This window comes from Phalacrocorax carbo, chromosome 1 (genome assembly GCF_963921805.1).
Source record: "Phalacrocorax carbo chromosome 1, bPhaCar2.1, whole genome shotgun sequence".
NCBI classification, from domain to species: Eukaryota; Metazoa; Chordata; class Aves; order Suliformes; family Phalacrocoracidae; genus Phalacrocorax; species Phalacrocorax carbo.
Window position 1 is genome coordinate 155,257,547 of NC_087513.1, and position 23,800 is coordinate 155,281,346.

Sequence of the window (23,800 nt, forward strand, 5' to 3'; positions counted from 1 at the left end):
AGAGTGCCTCTGAAGTTCATGAGGGGCCTCTTCCTTTTCAACTGGTAGGTGAAATTATCAAGTTGTTCTCTGAAGGCTTCGTTTTCATACTGAGTAATAAATATGGTTGCAAAGCATCAGTGTAAAGCAGTTAAAATTTAGATTCAGAAAATTTACCATTTCGAAAGAAATATTCTGTTGTGACTTCACTCTTCCTACTTTCTTTCACTCCCACCATCCTCCACGTCTACATAGTAAGAGCTACTTGATGACATCTAGGTTCCCCTTCGTATTATTATTTTGACAACCCACCCAGTAACATCAAATTTTTGTTCAGTGAGAAAAAACAGTAATTTTCATGGAGAATAGCTAGAGTAAGTACTTCCTGGAAGTTCATTAAGAACTGTGATGGCAACAGCAGTTAGAAACAATTGGGGAAGGGGCAGAAGAGAGCTGAATTCATCTCTTGAAAACTACGAAGAACTGGCAGCCATAGAGAATGAAACTGATTGAGCTTTTCCATTCTGCTGTGCTGATATGTCTTACACAGTGTGACTCAGATGATTCAGGCTACGCACTCAATGTGTTTTGACAGAAATTAGGTTATTTAGAATCACACGTATTGTGCATGTATGACTGTGTGAGAATGAGAGGGGGAGGGATAGAAACTGTGGGTATATACGCAGAGTAAATATGACTTTATCTTCCCATCATTTTTGCAGTCTTAGTAAATACTGGTCATACAATTAAAATTAGTTTTATGCAGTTGCAGAGCCAGTGCAAGTCAGCTGGTGTAATGACCAGGCTTGTGATCAGCCAATGCATTATTCTACCTGGTGATACTGCACAAGTTGTGGGCAGCAGATATTGGCCCCTGTCTAGGCAAATAATGCAGCCATCTTACCTAATAGTTCTGTCTGATGTCCTTTCAAGACTAGAAAGAATAACTCTGAGACACTGTCTAACCTCACATGTGATACAAGGCAGAGTACCCTAAAAAGAGATAATATCTGAACTGCTCTTCCCCACAAAGAAACAAAAATCAGTGTTCTTCCTGATGTCCCAAGAGAAAAAGCACATGCTGTGCTCTTGTGGTTTCTCAAAATTCTCCACACACAACCTCACTTTCTTCCGTTTAATTCTTATTATCTGTATCTGTATCCTCTTAACAATTTATTATCTGTTACGATTTGACAAGGAAATGGAGTTTACTGTCTGGTTTGTTTGTGAAGTGTTCATTCCTCAGATTGCTGAAACTCGCTATCTCTGATGGGTTCTTGGTCACTGAAGCCATAAAATATTTGTTCTCCTTCAGAAACTGAGACATTCAGTCATTGGCTTGAAACATGTAATGTAGAAATAAAGTGAATAATGAATTAATCTGCCTAATGAATATTTTTATAATTATATTATTAATCATTTACAAATGCCAAGAAGATTTTTATGATGATTGTTCTGCATAGGAACACATGCATATGAATGCAGGTGTATAAAGCCAGCATTGATTAGTGGACTTTCTCAAAAGTGTAATTTTTCAATGTTTTCTTACAGGAACAAGGTAGTGCAAGCTTAATTTATTTAGGTGAGAAAAATTACCACTAAACCCTTCTAAGATTTTTGTAGTTATGCTTCTGTACATGAAAGATGACCTTATTCTTATGTGGCACAGTCTTTCCAACATAGTGTCTTTCCTAATAGCCAGGACTGGATCTCTTTCAAATATAAAGGATCTAAAGTGCTGTTCATGGTAAGAAAATTAAATGTTTAGATATATACAGTTATTTAGTGTATGTATGTGGTTGCCATAATGCACCAATAATCCAATTTTATTAAGTTCTTTCCCTTGATAAAAAAGAGTAAAAACAAAACCAAAAGAAAAACATGCTTTTTTTCCATTCTTTGAGATCAGTCTGCCAGATTTCTACTAGCAACTGATTTTTCAAAGGTTTTCATCGTCTCCCAAACCAGCTGAAAACACAAGACCATTTTAATTATTTTTCTGCATTATACGTGTGTGACACATACACAAGATTATAATATGTAGCAGAAATTATAAATTTAAGAAATCGAAAATCTATGTTGTATGTTAGTGTTGTGTTTGTTTTTGGTGGCTTGGCTTAAATTCACAAGATATTTATTAATAAAAATGATGTTTTTGTCTACTGATTTTGTGTGAAAATCACTAGATTTCCTCTGGTTTCTTCAAAATTGTTGATAGTTGTGTATTCTTATATTTTCTCCATTATTTATATATCTTTCTGTATCTTATAACCCAGCTTAGTTCTGTTCATGTTGGGAGTTAGTTTTGGCATTTCTTTTCTTTAACTGAGGAAATATTAAAGTGAAAGCCTTGTCTGGCACTACCACAGCTCCTCTTTGTTTTCCTTGAAATATAATTCAGGACATTTGTTTTATTGACTTGAATCTTGAGATGGTGTATGTTTTGAAGGTCCAAGAATCTTGCTCTAGAAAACTTTACTGAATGGAAAATCTGGAGGATTTTCCCTGCCTCTGGCTACTTAGCACATGCTCTTCTCCTCACATCTGCATTCCACCTTATCTGTCTTCAAAGAAAACCCAATATAAGTGCAGAGACCAGAATGAAAGAAGCAGCTAGAATACAGTGTCGTAATATCACTTAGAATCAGAGTGAATGCGTACCATCCTGAAATAGAAAACAGAAAACATATGGGAGATACGGGAAAACGGTGTATAAAAATGTGCATTTACGCATTTTTCATTGGCTCCTACTTTTTATAAATCTTCCTGTTCAGAACAACTCATGTCAGCTATCATGTGTAATACAGCCTTTTTAAGCTTTAGACTTTAGAAAAGAGGGATTGGTCTTGGAAGCCTCATAGTGAGGCACTTTGCTCAGTTTTCTGGACTTTATGAAGGAGATTGACCTTGTCCCATATGACCACACATACACAAAACCTGTTGATGCTTAGATGTGACCTTTTTTGCATGATAGGCAGTAGCTAAGAGGTTGGTTACACGAGATGCTATCATTCTAGATTTTAAGGTGTGGGCTTTTTTCTTTTCTTTTTTTTTGACTTATTTTGATTTGGAACAACCGCATCTGCATAAGAAGCGAGGCTGTATTTTGGCGGAGATTATGCCAGCACAAGAAGACAAAGATAGTATCATACCAATGTCCTCAAACAAGATCTATACCTTTTTGTCAGTGACCCATGATTTGCTGAAGCCACTTTAAAGACTTCCCACAGAAGCAGTTAAGCTACACTGTAGAGAAATATTCCAGAAATGAGAGCTATTTTTCTGTCCCATTATACCATAGTTTATGTGAGAAAGAAAGAGAATATTCTGTTAATGCTTGAGAGGAGTATGTATTGTTTGCTGGGTTGCTAGGTTGCAAGGATGTAGTATTGATGCGAAAAAAAAATGGTGGGAATATTTTATAGTTTAATAAAAAATATCCTTTCTTCATTTTTTTTAAAGAAAGTGTGGAGTTCTACCTTTATTTTTCAGCAATACCTAGGGATCAGTTCAGCTTAGCAACTGGTATCATGCAATTCAGAACAGATGTGAAATGAGGGGCTGGGGGGGGAAAGCCAGGCACAAGCGCTGTATAATTACAGGAAGAGCAGAAAGAAAGGAAAACTGTGCTCAGAATGGTCATATATATATTGTATTTTAGTAAGATAAAAAATAATTACACCATTTACAAGACATGAAAAGCTTAACATATGTAACGTATCATATTTTCTCCATTCAGGTAAGAAATACTCATTTTCAGTTGACATGATGAAAATGACATAGTAAAAGCTTATAGAATATAACTAATACTTTAAAGTGTTCTATATGCAGTATTTTTTGAGACGCGTTTATCATGACTAAAAATCTTTGTGTTTAGCCATTGATGTCCTTTAAAAAATAGAAAATATCCCCTTCTCAAAGCACAGTTTTTAAAGTGCATACCATACTCAAAATCCAAGCCAATATGTGTTTTCAGACCTTGCTATACAGTACGTGTTTCAAAACTCTGAAAATCATCATTTGAGATTTGCTAGTAGATAGAGCAGAATTCCCGACCAACAAAAACCTATATTTTCCAGGGTATAAGAAGGAATACTGGCTGATCAAAAGCCATAATATCTGCTTTGCTATTTGGAAAATTTCAAGAAATTTCAATAAATTTCAGTTCCAAATCACGGGCTTCTACTATTTAAGCTAAAGGAGCCACCTTTCACTATCATTGAAATAAAGAAAAGACTTTGGACTGCTCTGGAACTACTTACTTAGCTGGGTCAGCTACAGGACTCATGAAAAGGCTGCTGAGCAGTGAGTGGTATGCACAAATATCAGAAAGAGGAAGATTTCTGTGTAAAACCTTTGGTGCCTAGAAAGTCTAAGAAGCCCAAGAAGGGTAGGAGAGGTTATTAGGGGTCTTGACTGGGAAAGCAGGCACTTAAATCACAGCTGTACTATTAAGTCAGAGTGGTCTACCATCTAGTAGCTAGTCTGCCAGCTGGCCCAGCACAGTTCTGCAGACATCTACAGTTTTTCCTTTTCCTTCAAAGGAGAGCATGGCCATATCAAAATCTCTTACTGGGTGTGGTGCTTGAAATATGCCTTTTCCCAGAGGATGGCTGGGCACTGTCTGGAAATGTATGAGCTAGCACAAGGCAAAGCTGTGAAGGCAGTGGGCTACCAGCTAGGCATTATGGCTGAGCCTTTTCTAGTGCTCAAATCTGTCTTTGACCCTTTTTTTTTTCTCATGCAGATGTGACTTTAAATTCCACCTCAGCTGCACTATAAGTACTCAAGTTTTAAATTGGTGCTTTTCCGTGGTGTTCACTCCAACTACTCAGGCTCTTTCATGCCAGTTTCCAGGCCTGAGAAAGACTTGGAAAAATGAACGATCTTTGTGGGAAGGGTTGAAGACCAGGATCTCATATCTTTTAGGCTAGTTTTCAGGATGACCTGAGGGTTTCACCTACTATTTCTTGGACATCTTACAGTATTCTGCAGAGGTATCTTGTCCCACTAACCTGAAGTTTCTTCTGAAGAAACCAGAACGTGGTGGTAGGAAGGCTGATAAGTACCAGCATCTTAACCCAAAGTGGGATATGATCTAAGTTCATATCCAGACAGAACTCTGAAAATCTTAGTTTCCATGTAGCCTCACTGTCCAAAACAGAGAAAAATGAGACCAGCGTATTAAAAATCTTGATACAGACTGCAGATGGGGTTGAAAGGGGCTGCAATAAAAAGGATACAGAGTGGGAGACACTTATCTGAGAAACAGATCTCAGGAACAGGTATAATCACGCATTCTTTAAAAATATGGACAACAATTCAAATGTAATTTTGACACAAAGCTGAGGATTTGTGAATCAGAGCAGGAAGATGATGTGTACAAACTGAGGCTGGATGCATAAAAATGTTCACAGAAGCCTATGATTGCATTATTTACTTCTGCTCTTGAATAAACATTTATTTCCTCTCTTGATTAAGTAGTCATATGGATTTGCATTTTCTTGTTACTATGTATGGTGTGCTGTTCAATACACTCCCTATAAACTGATATACATTTTAAAATATGATTCATAAACCAACTTACTACTCTTAGATCTATTCTGTGAAGAGAAAATGTGGTTTCATACTGAACAGATCTACAGTGTTAGTGATCAGGAAGGAACATCTGTGAATATTTATCTCTTATCAGAGCCAGTGTTCCTGTCTCCAACCAATGGACTATCCTCACTGACTAATTAAAAATTGAAAAACAACTACTTTATTTCTTTTATTGTTGCAAGTGTCAATACAGCAACTGAAGCATTAAAAATGTGGTAGGAGATATAGTCATCACTGGGAAAACCACTTGCTGTTTAGAAGTTTATTTAAGAACAAAAAGTACACACATTGCCTAGTCTTCCTTCCCATTAATCATTTACTGTGGATCAGAAACCTTTGTAAGCAATTAAAATTGAATTTGTAATGAAAAAAATGTGTTCTACAGAATGCAGTAGACAAAAGCTACTATAAAGAGATAATCACAAATGATAGATTAGTGATAAAGGCTTCATTTTATCACCTAGCAACCTTACCCATACCTGCCGCTGTTGCAAGCAAGCTAAGGTAAAAGTTCTGCGATTCTGGGACAAATACATTGAAATCAATTATACAACTTAGGCTGCTACTGACACTAATAAAAATTACAACTGATGAGATGAAACCAAACTCTCAGCTAGATTGGTCTTTTCAGGTGTCAGTTTTTGTATTTCCAGTGTGTAAAAATTTAATCTAAGTTTCCTTTTTTATTAAAAACAGGTCTAGGAAGAAGGAAAATAATCAGCTGACTATATTGTTTTTCAGCCTGTGATAAAAGAAAGGTAGTTACTAAGATTTTCAGACATTGTGAATGAATACAAAAAGGAAATTTTCATTATATAACAACTTACATAGCAAGTATCTAGCCAGTAAATAATGTACTTCAAAGCAGATAAGTAGAAAATAAAACAGGAAACAAGCAAACCTCTCTGTACTCGGTCCTACAGGATTTTCATCACCTTTATAGTCTGGTTTAGAATCTGGTTTTGTATGATCACATGTGAAACTTTTCTGTGTCCAAAAGCTTAGTTTAATTCATATGACAAAGACCATTGCTCAGAAGACAATAGGTAAAAGAAATTAAAATCAACATGTTTACTTTCCTTTTCTATTTAAATAATGATAACAATAATTGTAATAGTCCTGCAGCCATGGGCTACACAGCATCAGATGACAGCATCTTTAATGTGCTACTTTTAGCTCCCAGATGTAGACATTGGTCCTCACTGTTGCAGATTTATCCCCTAGTCTACAGCTGTCGGCGTTCAGGAACCCTAATGTGTGTTTTAATGCTGTGGATTGGATAAGGTCTTTTTGAAGGGAAGCAGCACCATCTATTGCAACCCGATGGTTTAGCTCTAGATGATATACAGAACAGAGCTGGCCTTAGCCCAGTTTTAAACTCTTTCTTGCACTTTACATTCACATGTTTTTTCCCAAACCAGCTTCAAAGGAGGTTAGGATCTCAGTTTGTATATGATAAGGTACAGACACAGGGGTGTGTGGCATTGGTTCGTGTGTCTAATGAAAAGGCGCATCTAAGAGACACACCTGTTTACAAATAAAGATAAAATAACAGCATAAGCCTAGTCCTGACTAACTTGCTTTTAAATGACTTGGCTGGAGTTTTCATTGTTGAAGTGGAAGAGAGTAAAATGTTAAGAGTATGTTTTAGTCAGGTGATATTTGCTCAAAATTTGCTTTCAGAAGCAGTGTTAATGTAGGTGTGTAGTACAGTATGTTCTTCTAATAATGACAGTGCTATTGTCATCCATCTATACTTCTGGTTCTTCTCTTTTTCCAGACTGTCTACAAAGCCTGGCTCTGTTCCCAGTATTTTGAAGTCACACAGTTTCACTGCAGCAACAGAATTCCTTGCAAGCAATACTGTTTGGAGGTTCAGACGAGGTGTCCCTTTATATTACCAGACAATGATGATGTCATCTATGGAGGACTATCAAGTTTCATCTGTACAGGTATAGTATAGAAAAGCTAAAGTCACTTATTTTCATAAATCTAAATGTGAAGAAGAGTGTGAATAATGTTTCTTCCATGAGGTCTGAGAGCCTGAAGGTATTCCTCATCACAAAGATTTCTCAGGTGTGCTAGGATTTGAGCCCAGATTTAGTAATGCGCATTTACACTACAGCTGGCCACAGTCATTAACTTTACAAACCAAAATTACTAGAAGAAATTTGTTCAGGTCATCTTTTATGCTTAATAATTTGGTGGAGGATCTTTGTTGCTCCATGTCATGCAGTCCTCAAAGAAGCTCTGGTCATGCAATATTCAGAAAAAAAAAAAACAAAAAACAATCAGAGAAAGACAAGCCCAGTTTTTGGTTTATTCACCTTTGTTCACCTGTATTCTTATGTCAGAAAAACGAAGAATCTGAGGCATAGCATTCAAGACTCTGCAGCAGCTTAGAAGGTACATGTCTAAGGAAAGGTCTTTCACTAGTGAAGAATTTTAAGGATGAGTTGTTCACTTGTGAAGAACTGATCTTCCAGTCTCTTTTTGAGTCCTGATACATTCTGTGAGTATTTTAAAAGATATTGCTAATACAGGTCTGCACATTGATAAAATTATTTGATTTCTTTTACATTCCATTCTGCTTCAAACACTATGCCAGAATGATCCAACCAGAGGGGACATGGTAGGCAAGAAATACATTTAGTACATCTCAGGTATCTCAGGTACTTTTTTTCAGGACTGTCTAGGAGTCATCCGTGCAAAATTTCAGCTTATATCAATGTTATCTGCAGATATCTGGTGCGTAGAGTATCATCCAAGAATCTTGAAGATATTTAGTCAACTTATTCCCAATAAATCAGTAAAAAAAGACATTTCAACACTGAGATCATTTGACAACCTGGTCCAAATATCTGAAATTAGACAGCCTGCACCTTAAATTAGGGCTGCACTGGAAAGCTTGATACTAAATGAGTTGCCCAAGGCAAGCTACCTAAAAACAGAGTGAAATATAAAACTCCATAAATGGTCTATACCATCTCAAAGACAGGCATAATGTTTGTGGCAGCTCACTTCACCTTATATCCTGTATTATTTAGGGTGGGTTCTGGTAGCAAGATATTTACTCGTTTTCTTCTTGAAGATTAAGACTACTGCACACAATCAAGCAGTATCCATCCATATGCAAAAAACAATAGCATTAAATGTAAGTTGAGTTAAAATTTGATAGTCATCAATAAGGTAATGGTGCTTAACACTTTAATGCATTTCATAAATATTAATAGCCTTCCAATACGCATACACAGTAAGCAAATGAGCATTATTTTCCAGTTTAAGATTGGACAGTAAAAGCTGAAATGAGAAACTCAGGACATTTTTATTTACAACATGTGTGCAATTTAGATGTGTGTGTGTGTACACATGTATATACACATGTGTGCACACTTACACACATACACAGTGGTAAAGAACAAATAAACAAAACCATCTTAGTAATTATTTCAGCAAATCTATTAGGAAATACATATCCACCTCTTCATTTTCGTCGTACATCTCAAGACCAAATTCATTCCCAAAACACATAAAATTGATGACTTTGCAAAGATTACTGACAGAAGATTTCTCTGAGTTTGGGATGAAAAGCAGATTTAGGGGAGGATTAAACTCATTTTACTGCAGGTATTAGTAGTGTGAGTATCTACAGGTAAATTCTGTGACTAAGCTGTCACTAGACTCACTGAAGATCTGGTGTAGTCAGTAGAGCTGAGAGCTATTTAATTCCGCATAAGTAGGCATCTGCACACTCTTTGCTGTGCTGCTGTTAGTCACCAGGGTCTTACTGCAGACACTTAAAATCAGGGTGGCGCGAATCTCATCCCAGCAGTCCAGTAACTAATATTTGATTGAACTTTTTGTCCTCTCAAGTCAAGATGCTCAGTATCAGCAGAGCAGAGCTTGTATTCACAGACCCATAGGAGTCAGCAAGCTGACACTAGGCAGTTGCATGCAAGAGAAGATGTCAAAGAGAGGTCTATGGCTGCACTTCAGACTTTGTCTGGAATACATGCCCATTGTCACCCTGTTATTAATCAGCAGCTCACTGTAAGAGCACTTCCTGCCACTAACCAATGAGAAATTAGACTAATATCTGCCATGGGGCTAAAGAATCTACAGCTTAGAGAGAATCTACAGCTTAGAGAAAACAGAATTACTTCATGCAAAGTACAGTGAGTTCAACAGCAGATAAAATACTCCTCCTCAGCATAGCTTGTGGCTTGACAGTTGAACTCCTTTTGCAGAAGAGCAACTGAAAGCATGTCACCCATGTCTTGAAGGACCTCTTCTCCTGCTGCATTTTCTGTGAGCTGCTGTCTCGTAGACATCTTGAATTTCTAGTTACTGATCGTGTTCTTCCTGGTGTGGGTGAAATTCATTGGCAAAAACTAAAAGAGTTAGGTAAAGGTATTTCTATTTGATATTTAGGTGTTATAGCTGGTTGTCTGGTGTCTCCATTCGGCCTAAGTTCACTGTGAAGCCGGACACCATTGAGCTCTGCTACAGGAAACACAGCAGGAGCAAACTTTACATTCAGGGATTCCACATGAATGGCATTCTGCTACAGCCAGTCATTCATTTAAATTAAGCCTGAATATCTCTGCTTCTCCTGACTCTGATGCTATCCCATGGAGAAAAATGCTACAGGTCCTTTTTCGAAATTTTGACTTCCATTTTCAGACAAATCCAGCAGGAACTGAATTGGGTTGTGCTGGTATGATATTTTTTCCCCATGAAACTAACGCAAGACTAGCTGGCTAGCTAAGGAACACTGTAAATTACAAAATATTGTCTGGAGAAAAAAAGGAGTCCCTCTGTTTATAGGATGATTTATCTCTGAGAAATGTCAGAATTTGTGGATTCTGATTTTCTTTAATAATGTTTTAGAAACAATATTTTTCTAATAAGGGCTTTCCTTCCTCCTCTCCATGGTAGCAGACTATATCCTCTAAGAACAAGTAAATTAATGGAAAGACAGGGGATTGGTTTCTATAAAACATTTCAATACACCGTGGCAGGCAGGCAAGTAACAGGAAAAGGCGTACTGGTGGTAGCTGGTTTTATTTGCTGTTGACTACAGCACAGAGCGCAGGATGTGCATATATACATTACGTGCCATTTTCCAGTCACAGCTAGATAAGAGGCTGGGGTGCATCGTGCCGCTGGCAGGCCTGCGAGCTGCCGTGGTGGTAGTGATCTGCCACCTCCCCTCGCCGCCACCGCAGTCCTGCCGCAGCAGTGAGCGGGGGCACGGAGGCACCTGCGGGAAGCAGGCCACGACAGCACCGGCAGGCAGGGGACCCGCGTACTCTTGTTTTTCTTTCAAGGCAGGATTTTCTCGAGGTTGGTGGCTGTAAAAAACAAATGTAGTGGAAGCTGTAAAAAGAAATAATGACAAAAGTTTTATCCTCCTTTGGGAGGTCAGTGTGATGAAAAAAAAAACCACAGGGCTAGCTATTTTTCCCCCAAGAAATTTTGCAGTCATTGTTATCTTATATTTCCTAAATAAATATTTTTTAAAAGGCTTTTAAAAAGTAAATATGGCTATATGTAGAGTCATTATAGGGGGCAGGCTGGAGCCATAATTGTGGCTAAGAATCACACAGGTTGGTGGTGTACTAGCTCTCTTCCAGTCCTTCAACACCATCAAATTAAAAACAAAAAATAGTTTATAGTATGGATTAATAATGACTTATTGGAAATTCCCGAAGAACCGGTGTAAGGAATAAGTATTCTAGCCTAAGAATATCTTACTTGATTGCCACCAATGAAGGCAGATAGTCAAAAAAGGAAAGGGGTTGCTACCCTGGTTGTGTATCACTGGAATTTGTCTTTTGTAGAAATGCATGTGAGGACGTGGGACGACTGCAGTGCAAAAGAAAGGATTTGGGAGATTAATCAAATCAATCACAGTCATAGTGTGGTTCTGATTGTGGAAACATGTGGTTAGCTAGAAAGAAGTTTGTATTTCCCTCTCCACCCTTTCTTCTAGGAAATAGAAGGAAAGAAGTTAGTCTTTCCATCAGGCATTGTTCTGGAACATACTGTTTTTCATATTCATTAAAATTGAATAGTTGCTTTCAGTTTAGACCATCGGAGTTTATATCCATATGATTGAAGTTTCCAGTGGTTTCATCTAATGTTTCTTTCTGCAGTTCAGATGTCTAGAATTACCCATGCAAAACAGAATCTTATTTAAGGGTGATAATAATAGTGCTTAGGCATACATGCACACACATGGCAGATTACAATGAATTAGTCCCATGCAAAGTTCCAGGTCAAGATTTTTAATTGTGACTCCCATGAAAACAGTGTGCACACCAGTGGGACTCTTTTCTTTTATAAATGTAGTCATCTTTTCATTTTTTTTCCCCAGTGCAAATGGAAGATGTGGAAGATTTCTTTCACACGTGCTCTTTGAATGTGAAAAGAGAGCTGACAGATGTACAGAGCACTGGGGAGAGATTGATAATACTTCACAACTCCTGCTTTTCCCATGCCTTCCAAAGTAACGTGGTCCAGAAGCCAGAGTGGGGACTGGTCCAGCCCATGAACTGTTTCTGGCTGGCTTGCTGCTATCTCCCAGTGGAGGCAGAGAGAGGATGCAGAGGTCATAAATGTTTTCTTCACAGCTAAAACTATCCATTCAGGCTTTCAGTTTGCTCAACCCAGAAAACATGAGATCCGTTTCCACCAAATAAGCAGCAGAGGTGCCCAAAGAAAGGGGCTAACACACTAGCTCTCCTCCACACACATGGCCCTTCCCTCAGCAGCCAGGATAGGCCATCAATAGCAATGCTGCTGTTGCAATCTAGTTCAGGAGTGTGCTTTTGAAGCAAATCTCCTGTTCATAACTCCTTGCTATTTGACTTGTGCTGGGGAGAGTTCTTGGAGGATACAAACTGGGTTCCTCTGAATTAAACTAAACTAGGAGATGTGCTACAGGACCATACCTAGCACGTCCCAAACACTAATGCTCATTTTTTCTATAGAATCAGACTAGAGCCAGGGTGAGGTAAAAAACTCTCAAATGCTTTCAAGGCTTGACATGAGATACTCAGCACCAGCTGTTTCATTATACAGATCTCCTCCTTTCACCCAAAACTACTTGTTAATACAGACATAGCCTATTCTGGCTGCTAGGAGAACAGTCCCAAAACTGCTATCCATGTACCAAGTCTGGACCACTTATAGAATGCAGAATTACCTGTGTGCTAAGGGCTTTCTTTGTATTCACCAAGACTTACGGTATCTCTGTGCCTTGTGGCATAACAGGGCCATTGCCCAGCAGCAAATACCAAGCAGGAAATCCCAGCCACATGCTCACACTCTTTACTTGTATGATAGATGTTATGGAATTTAATGGAGCACTTGAGGTCCTCTGTGAGGGCAAGGAAGTGAATGTGGTAAGCAGCAATAAGGCAGAGATGTGTTGCATTAGCTTCTTCCAAAACTAGCATATTAGGAAATACCTCTGGTATTTCCTAAGAGCGGTGTCATCAGAACGAGTCTACTGCCACCAAGAGGAGAATCAAATTTGTCTACTCCTGTGCTAAACAGACTTCTGATAGTTTTCAGTGTAGAAGGAGAAAGTAAGAGGAAAGAAGAGGTGAGAGGACAGGTGATTCAGGTGCTTTGAATCACTTATATTTTTCCATTTGGGTCATATTAATTTAGGGCCCTAATTTCATGTGTTGCAATTAACATATCAGTTACTTGGAACGTGTGGTGTGAATATTCTCCCACATATCAATTGCTGGCAAATATCACTAGCATATGCTTATGTGATCCATGCACAGTAGCACTTCCCCAGAAACTCCTCCTCTTTTAGAGTAATGAGAAGTAATCACCAGAAAGGAAACTGTCAGTCATGCTTCATAGCACACACACTAATGTTTCTAAGGATATAGTGAGAATGGTTGCAGAGAATTCTCACCAAATTTTAGAAAGGGTTTGTTGACTAACAAAGCTCAACAAAGGTATTTGGAACAATTCTTTTAACTGCAACTTTTTCTCAAGGGGCAGATGTGTGTCTGGGTTTCAACAGCAGGTTTAGCTATAGACTGTTTCAAAACAGGTGCCCTGATTTCAGTGCAATTTGAAAAGCAATTTCCTTGAGAAAATGTGATATATAGAATGCATTGCAACCTATCTTTTCTTTGTAGAACAATTCAAGAAGCGAAAATCCCTGAATTTAATCCACTTTATGTTGTTCTTGGAAAACTCCAAAAAAATATATATATTTGATCCAAAATTTTACTCTAAAAATAACTCATAATAATGTGTCATTTGCAACCTGTTTGCACCTCTTAGTAACTCATAAAATATCAAAATATTAAGCTAACACAGACAGCAGGACAAATCCCATTTATGTTTGACAAGCATGGTTTAAATTCTTGCTAGCTATGGATCTGCTTACAAGGAAAATGTGACATGGTTTCGCAACAGAATCTGTCAACTAAATAGCTCATCTTTTTGAGTCCAGTGTTCTTTTAGTCTTGAATATTGGGGCTTTCCCATGAATGAGGTCCCATATTATAACAGGTTTATTAACTGCAAATGTTTTTCTCCTATAAAAACAACCCAGGCAATTAAGCTATTGATATCTCTGGAATTTCTATGGCAACACAGCACTTAGATATGTATGACCCTTTCCTTTCCTATCATATCTAAGTAGTAAATCCTTTTGATCAAAAATTGTACATAACAGAAGCAAAACTAGAGGGGGGTGGGGAAAATCAAATGCTTGCTAGAAGTAAGTTATCTCACCCTTATCTTGTATCTCAGCATAGCAGAGCTAAAAAGCTTCATTGTATAGCCTTGAGAGTCACCTGTTTACTTATTTTTCTGACTTGCAGCAGCTCAGTAAGTTTTGCAGGGATAAAACTGATTTACTCTGGCAGGAGGAAATTGGTCCTGTATGCATTTTAGGCAAAAAAAAAAAAAAAAATTCATGCATGGTGAAGAAACATGATTATTTTTTTCTCGAATGTGGATGCATACACACAGGGAAATATTCCAGAGCCAATCCTCTGAAATAGTCACCAACATATAGTGATAAAACAAAATTAAAACGCAGCAACCCAGATCAATCCAGCAATTGGAATGGAGTATGAGATGGAAATTAGCCTTTTCAAAAGAGCTGAATAGCTATATTCACCAGTTTAAGAATAATCAGTTTGACTAAAGAATAGTTTATTTATCTTTAAGCCTTCTTCTACCTTTCATTTTATTACTTTTTATAACATCAACGATATAAAATACATGTCTAAACAGAAGCACCATAATGTGTCACAGACACGGCAATTTAGAAATTGAGAGGACCATCTGGATAAGATTGAAGAAAGCTGGCTTCCAGATCAGATGTAAGCAACCGATGAATCTAGTCATATAACAGCTAATGTGTTCTCTTGCCTTCTGTAGTTGGAAAAGGTTAATATTGAAATCTCAGCAATAATTCCTCAGAAAGAGAAATGTCATGCAGAGTGTTGGCATTCATTGGTACAATGATGTCAGTGCTGGATGGATCACTCTTGACAGACACTATTTACTTCATTATTTACTTATTGCTTCACAATAAAATGGAGCATTTGAAACTTCTGGTGTACTACATGCACTTACCTGGTTTCTTCTTCTAGTTCATGGTCTTTTCTTCAAGCACAAGAAGCTTGTTATGCCCCTCAAAATAATCAGAAATCTATCTTGAAAAGGATCACAGTTTAGAGTTATACAGAAAGAAAATGAGGAAAAAACTTAACATACCAAAAGATCTGTTTTATTTCTGTGGCTTTCCAAAATACTTATCCGACAACGACAATAAATATATCAACTAGACCGGCCTCCTTTGATGGTGACTGAAAGATGTGGAATACTATGGTTCCATAGCCCTTTCTGTAGCAAAGAAACCAAGAAGAGGGCCAAGCCAGACCAATGGCAGCAGATACAGATCCAGCTATAAGCATGACACATCCCGACAGTGTTGGGGTGAGATGTGGAAATGCAGCCACCTCTTTTGCATGCTAGTTTCTGTGCAAAAGAAACTCAAGCGCTCAGGCAGAAACCACAGCATTCGCTGACTTAGCTGGTGATCTAGCTGATCAGCAGACCATGCATTCATAGACAGTTGTGATTTTAATTCCTGTGTAAGAACATATTTGCAGCTTGCTGGTTTTCCCCCAAAGCTGTTTCTGCACAAAGAGAATATGAAGCTCGCTCCTTTTGGTTTTTTTTTTCAGTATGATTCAGCTGAGCAGGATACATGGGATTTATCCACAGTCATGTCTCCATTAACATAATCTCAGTCAAATGAATAGCCTTAATTCTTACATCAGCATTAGTAACACACCTTACAGATATAACTGCTGTGCTGGTCATGAAAAGTTTATCTCCATGTGAAAAAAGTATCTGGGTACAAAGCAAAGAGATAGCTTTTACCTGACTTTCATGAGCAATAGCATAATGGATTGATACCAAAAAGTATCCTGGCAAATTCTAGATACTTGATTAAGATCAAAGTCCAAGACCCCTGTATGGACTAAGATTTCTGCTGGTGAAATATAGGTGAGTGCTGGGAAAACTAGGAAATGGAGATCCAGAGCTGAGAATTCTAAGTGAAACGTGAAAAGCAAAGTAGGTTTTGAGCCAGTAACCATTGGAAAGTTAGTCTTAGAAATATAATTACTCAACAACCAAGTAATAAAGAGTAATGATGTCTACAAACTGAATTATAAAGGCTGAAGGAAGAGGGAAGCCTTGGTAGTTTGGTGGGTAAATGTACCCTTTCTATTCCTTATCCCAAATTCAGTTTCCATATAAAATATTTTCCTAAAAGAACAAAATAGGGGTTTTTCTCCATGGTTTTCCAAGGTTGATGTAGCCAGCTTTCCAGGGTTTCTGGTAAGTCACAGGTCTGCAACTCTCTGAGCAGACTGACTGATTAGATCCAAGGGGCCAAAACTGATACACACAGCCATAAAAAAAAGTACATGGTGAAGCACTGTTGTGAAGTTTTATTACTTCAGTGCAAATGCTCTGACTGAATTTATCTAAAGGTTCTGCAACTGTCGTACAAATAGTGGTTCTGTAGTTAATTTATTATTAAACATGTAACTGCAAATTCAAAACCTAAATTCAATTGCTGAAGTGAAATAAGGAGGAAATGCAATTTTCCATTAAGGAACGAATTCAATGCAGCTTTGAACGTGGAGTTGCCTTCAATTTATTTATAATTCAGTAAGTATATATGAACTGTTTAAAAACCTTTTGACTGCCAGCTTGTATATATAGGCTTTGATTTCAAAGGAAGTCTGGGTTTTCCTATAAGAAGAGTGGCAGGAAATACAGTTTGAATAGTAAACAAGCCTCAGTGGGATCAAACAATTACCCATTCTCTGTGTCTTTTCAATTACCACTAAATTTTGAGCTACTGCAGTCACAGAACAGATCGTATAATTACCTGCTTTGGGAAGAACTTCCTGTATGTTACCATATTTCAAAACACACTTATGCATACAAACACCAAAAGATGGATCTCAGAAAATATGTTATCAATAAGATTGCTTTATTATACTTGCAGTAGACAACTGTCCACACGTTCCAAAATGCACAGAATTTCTTAAAAACATGAAGTATGTTCAGTGATGATCTGAGAGAGAATAAATAATTTTCAAGCATTGGTACGCTGCCTTAAGTATCTGACTGCATAGGTACAAAAATGGCCTGAATTCCTACAGAGTAAACCTTGACTTTACAGAAAGTTGTTCTCATTCTTGTATCTTTAAAAACTTGTTTGAATCCAAAAATAGATGCAACTTTACTTGGACTCATACATAACATAGCAGACTGTTGTGTCAGCTATGTAAAAAAGTGACAGTTTAGCTTTAGTCTGCGTTTTAACATGCTCAGCATACCTAATGCACTTTTTGTTTTGTTGCGGATCAATATTATGGAAGTAGGAATGAAAGAGTTCAGTTTTATCTTATTTTAGGATGTGCTGCTTTTCTTTACAGGTTATTCACAAAATACAGGCAGTCTGGTACCTGAACCTAAGAATGCTATGCCTGAACATGTAGGCATTGCTTCTTGAAAGTAACATCATGTGATACTTTAGACAAAATGTAATTCTTGTTCCAAGAAGCAAAGTTGTAAATTAAAGTAATTATGTAGCTGCTTTCAAAATCTTTATCCTAATATTTCAACAAAAAGAGGATTTTTCTAGTAAAACCTAGCACTACCATAGAGCTATTTTTTACTGCAAAATTTATTCCAAGATCAGTTTAAATGGAGAAGGTATGTTTGTCCATTATGTTAGACATTCTCGCATTTGACCATTAGTTAAACAGGCTAAATTAGGTTCTTTTAATTTACCAGAAAAGCAAATATATGAGAAGTAAACAGAAGACTCTGGTTATATAAGTCTCCTATGCAGTAATGAAAACAGTATTGGCGATTTCCAAAAAGACAGTTGTGTCTTTTGGAAAAGACAGAATTCCTCTAACTATTCAAAAATTCATAATCAGATCAGGCTGAGTAACTCAGTAAAGTTCTAAAGGCAAAAATAGCCTAGATGTATAGTCAGAAATATCAGGAGATCCAATTACTGTATGGCACAGAAAGATTGTTCTCACTTCTGGGATATGCTGAAGAGAACATCCCATCTGGAAGAACTCATCTGAGATTGGATAAACAAGTAGGCTCTGAACAGCTCTGTTTGGAAGCTGTTCCTGTGAAGCTGTTGGATCTGTATTCGTTTGACAATCAATATTGTCAATATTGTCAGTATATCGACTATTTTTTATTTAATGCCTAGCTTTTCATGGACAGTGATATTACTGGTATGCACTTGCAGACTGAGGAAGAATTTCAAGATCCTTTCAAATTTTTTTGAAATGTCCAGTTTGATTAGTTGTTACTTCATCATTAGTTGTCACGTCCCCAAAAGGAAGATTTCAAATACCCTTATCTTTCAAACACCAACAATTACTTTTTGACACTGTTTCTTTACACAATCATGCTTAGTGTCATACTTCTGTTGAATGATCTTTTGATGCTGCTTCCTATCTGACGACGCATATCCTTTCAACAACTCTAATTATATGAAATGTCAGCATTTTGAGAGCCTCAGCCTAACCTGAAGATGTGGATTTGATAGCTTAGGCTAAACTATCATCTGTTCCTTTGACCAACCAATTTCTGTCAATCTTTCTGTGCCTGGTGTTAATTTATTCTTGTGTTTACCCTACAGGGCTCTATGAAAACTATCCAACCAATGCAGAACCAGAATGCTGTGATGTCAGATGGGGACTATTATCAGATCATCAATCCAAAGGGACTATAAAAACAAGTGGCTCAACAATGTGTCACAGGACATCGCTCACAGTTTCATCAGCATCAAGACTGTGTAACAGCAGACTTAAACTGTGTGTTCTTGTATTAATTCTCTTACATACAGTACTTACAGTCTCAGCAGCACAGAACTCAACAGGACTGGGCTTTGGAGGCATAACAACTTTGGAAGATAATTCAACTAACGAGGAATAAAAGAAAGGATTTATCTTATATGACAGAAACAGAACAGGCCCAAATGACTACAGTCAAAAATAGCAAGGACTGAGTGCTTTACCCTTAGATGTCTTCTCGAATGACCTTTTGGGTAAAATTAAAAGAATGGGCCACTACCCAAACATCAAGGACGCATGAACACAGCTTTTTATTGACTAAAAGGCTGTATGGTGACTTAAATTTCTCACACCATTTTATACACTGTGTTTTAATGTTTGGAGTTTCTTTTTTGTTTGTTTTTTGCACTTGTTAATACAGGATTTTATTTTTGGGACGGTTTCTCAAAGCTAAATTAAGTCTTTTCTCTGTCAATATATTTCTAGTCATTGTGTGTGTTCATCTGATAGTTCTGTCTTTTATGTCCTGTCAGTTTCTATTAGAGGAATGACTGCTATGATTCCATGACATAGCAAAAAAAAAAAAAAAAAAGGAAAAAAAAACCAAAAAATACAAAAAACCAAAAAAAAAACCACAACAAAAAAACCCACAAAAAAGAACAACAAAACAAAATTTAACAAAAAAAAAGAAGAAAAACAAAGAAAAAACAAAACAACCACAAAAAAACCCAAACAAGCCTAACTGTCCTCTTACCCATGGGAACCATTCATCTCCTTTCCCCTCCCATCTCCCGTTGCAGACAACGTACATTTGCTTCTGTCTGTGTAATCACAATGAATGGGTACACTATTCCAGTGTGCCTCTGCCGCTGTTGCACAAACCAGTTGACTGAGCAAACCCAAAAGGAGCGTGAAGGGGGTTCCTTTTAGCTGAACAAACAAGTGCTCTCCTTACAAGGTGGGATCGGACAGTTAAAAAGTTTAAAGAAATATATAACAAACTGTTGCTCCAATACCCGTTTTGAAGAAGTCCAGTCCTTTCTCACTGGTCAGTTGAACAGGAGCAGCCTTTTTTAGATACGCTTTGTAAAACCAGTTATGCTCAGCAAGTCGAGTAGTTGGGAAGCCTTCATATTGGAGGTGAAGGATTGGCATTCATTGTGAATTACGTTTTGAGTTCTCCTGCTGTCACATAACCAGCAGCTTTACATAAGGAATGGGAGCAAAGAGCTTCCAAAATCCAAGTCTTTTTGTCTCAACAAAATTGCATTAGAAGCCTTTGAGCATCTATAATACAAAGTATCTCTTTTGTTTTGATTCCATTGTTCTTCTAATATCTACATGTTGTTGAAAGTTCCTCTAGTTATTAAGGGTGCACAAGAATGTGTTAGCACAGAAAAGAAACTATTTTGTTTTAAATATATAGGACAACCGTTTTCATAAATGTGCAATAAAACCAGTAAAGATATACTAGGATATGAGTAGTCAAGAGAAAAGATTGTAATCTGATTGCTGATTTTTCAATTTTGGTGGGTTTTAATTTGTTTAGTTTTGTTTTTGTGGGAACATTTCACCTGCTGAGTGTATGAGAATTTGCTTTTTAAAAAGGCTTTTTAGAGTTTACAGTAGAATCAATGGAAGGAAAAGTTAATAAGGGCTGTTTTTAAAAACTTTACATTCCTTCCTATTCTCTAACTACACTTGGGAAGTGCACTTTAGAGATGTTTGCTGTGTAGCTGGGAGATGAAGGAAAACTATAGGAAATGTTCTCTTAGGAAATAAAATATAGTTACCTACTTTCTAGCTATGAAATACCCCTTGATAAATATTGATGTTGTAAGAATATTTAATCACTGGTGCATAATGCGTTTTTGTATACACTTTATGGTCTGTTAAATTCGGGGTAAAAAACAAAAAGAAGATAACCATACTGCTTAGGCGGTTCAAGATGCACATGTTAAGCTGCGAAAGCTCAAATATTTTGCAAGAGTATTTGTTTTGATAGTGTTTTGCTACAACCTGGACTGAGGAACCTAAAACGATCTGTGCAAATATGACAACAACAAAAAGCACCAGCTAATGCAAAATTCTTCAGCACTGGTTTGTTTCTATAATTCCTCCCTGCCCTTCCTTGCACATGCTATATTTTGTTCAATAAAACATGGTGCTTTTTAGTTACTTTATTTTCTGTTAGAGGCACATGTATTAATTATATTGAATTGATGCAAAAAGTGGGGAAAATGTAGAAATGCAAATGAAAAAGCCTTAACTAATGGTAGAATGTAGATGTTTGAAAGGACAGAGATGTTATTGAAAAGTGACGGAGCAATAACTGGGCAGTGCTGTGGTGTAGAACAGCTGACGAGTCACGCTACTGAGAAAGCTCTTACTAGGTGAGCTCTTGTTCAACTGACCTCTTAATTCTAGTAAGTGTACATGGTCAGTAAACAGTTTGTTATAACCTTTATCTACCTCTGCTGTGCAAAGGCCATCCAACATCCATTTCTGTGATGTTCCTCATAGTTTTTTGTTCACACCATTACTCACTGTCATCTATTTTTACACTGTACCAATACAGTAGCAAGTCTGGTTCATCCCAACTGAATTGGCACGTGAAGAAGAGTTATTATTTCTGTTTTGCCTCATGGTGAGCTATCTTTAAGGCATTTTCTTTCTTCTCTCCTGCTCTTCTTCATCCTTCATCCCTTATTTTTCTATTAAAATGTTTTCAAGTGGTGTCAGTGAAAAATATGACTCCTCCACTGCTTGGCTACACTCAGTCACGTGTCACACAATATGAGAGAGACATGAGGAAAAATGGTGACAACACCATCACATGCATAAAGTAGCCAAATTAAACTTGGGCAAAATGAAGCAGAAAACAATTACAGACTTTCAATTATTACGCAAGTGCAAGATGTAATTAATTCCTCCCCCTCTCTCCACCCGGGGTCAGTGCCTGCAGTTCAATTGTCTGTGAATTTTCTCTGTCATCTTTTTGAGGTCTATTTCTTTAATTTTTTAAACAAAGAGTCGTGTTGCAGAGGTGACTACTGCTGGGGTATCTGTTGCCATTTTTACTCCAGCAGGTTGGTATACAGCTTCTCTTGGTGGCACATGGGACATCAGGAGTAGACAAAGACTATTCTATGAAGTTAAGCAACACATAGTCATGTATGATGCAAAATATCATTCCATCCATTCCTCATTCGTAATAGTTTTCCTGGCACAAACTTAAGCATGCTCGATATTGTGCACATATTACTTTTTTGCCAGAATAAATTTGCATCTTGCCACTGCTATAACTGCCATCTTGTTCCATTTCTCCTTGTACTGTATGCCTAATACATACATGATAAAGAGCTGGCTTAACCAAGAAATAATACTAAAATATTTCTGCAAATGACTGATGAGAAGTAAAAGAAAAAATAGAATAATATTTATTTTATGATTATATGGAAGAGAGAAATTTCCCATGTCTTTTATCGTCTTATTTTCTGCAGTAGGGAAAATCCAGATTTTGTGCAATATGTTAATACTGCTAAGCCAAATGTCATATAACATAACAAGAGCTATATGTTATTCCTTATTGCATTTGCATTTGGTAATACATTATATTGATGCTCTTCTTTCATTAAAGAGAAAGTATCTTTTGTTTTTGGAAAATACAGCAGGTGAAGGCTGTCCTTCTGCACGCCATAATTTAAAGACAAAAACAAACAAAATGTTAGAATGAAGTTTTAGCTCTATAAATGATGAAACCAAGCCATCAGCTGCCAAAGAATCTGTGGAACCATAGATACAGACCAAACACAGACTTTAAAAATACTCCTTCTTGAGGGTTAAAAATAATGTTATTCGAAGTGATTAAAGGAGAAAGAACGAGAGCTGTATTTCAAACAGCAGAGATGGCAGGTTTCATTTGGTACATGATACGGCTTTCAGCTTATATAGTTACACACTTCTATTAAAAAGTGAGGGATGAGTACATTGTCTTCTGCTCTCCCTGTATTTGTTAAGATAATGAATGTCCTTTTTGTAAGTGTTGCTTCTCTGCACAGAAGATACCTGCGTATCGTGAGAGCTGAAGACAGCTTAGGTACATGGACACAAATTTACACAGTGAAACCTGTCTTAAGTGACTATCCAAAGCACAAGCAAAACTCATTTGCAGAGTAGAGGTAGCTTTAAGGAAAGTGTAACAAATTTGTCTTAGGAAGTTTCAAGATACATGTAAACAGTCACCTAAGCAAGGGGTCTGTAAAGGTGCCTGGTCCTTACTGCAGCTTTCACTGTGTATCTCATCAGTGCCACAGCCCCGTGGTTAGCCCTGCACAGGCAGGCTTCGAGCCAGGCTCAGAGTCGTGTTGACTTCAGTGGGCCTTGATGCAGGTACAGGCATGCACCCACAAAAAATTCACCGTAGCACATAGGTCTTGATTTGTTGTCCCGTAGTCTTTACTCAGGAATCGCTCGTGGGCAGAGTGCATCAACAGAGGATCAATGGATTCAGCCCTAGCCACACGAGTCTTAACAAGAGACTGGCAATGGCATCATAACAGTGAATGGACCTGGTTTTTTACCATTATTATTGTCTATTATTATATTAGTTTGGTGAAGGAGTGATTTCAAAATTTAGCTAGAAACATGGAGGACAAACTAACAGAAACCTCATCATTGCAGAGATGAAATTAAATAGCATTTCTGAGGTAAAAAAGACTCTGTCAGCAGCCGCCAGGAAACAGCAGCATTTTAGAGAAGCTTGGGAAATAATACGTTCAGTTCCGAATATGGTAGTTCTCAATAAAAATAGATTTTTG

The 23,800-nt window shown here is 37.3% G+C and overlaps 1 protein-coding gene across 1 annotated transcript in view; it reads left to right on the forward strand.

Moving 5' to 3' along the window:
• NALF1 (NALCN channel auxiliary factor 1) overlaps positions 1-22,391 on the forward strand; it is a 495,812-nt gene extending 473,421 nt beyond the window's left edge. The window contains exons 2-3 of the mRNA XM_064440597.1: positions 7,361-7,532; positions 18,827-22,391. Of these exons, the coding sequence (XP_064296667.1) occupies positions 7,361-7,532; positions 18,827-19,122 (468 nt within the window). The 3' untranslated portion in view covers positions 19,123-22,391. The remainder of the gene's footprint in view (positions 1-7,360; positions 7,533-18,826) is intronic.
• The last annotated feature ends 1,409 nt before the right edge of the window (positions 22,392-23,800 follow it).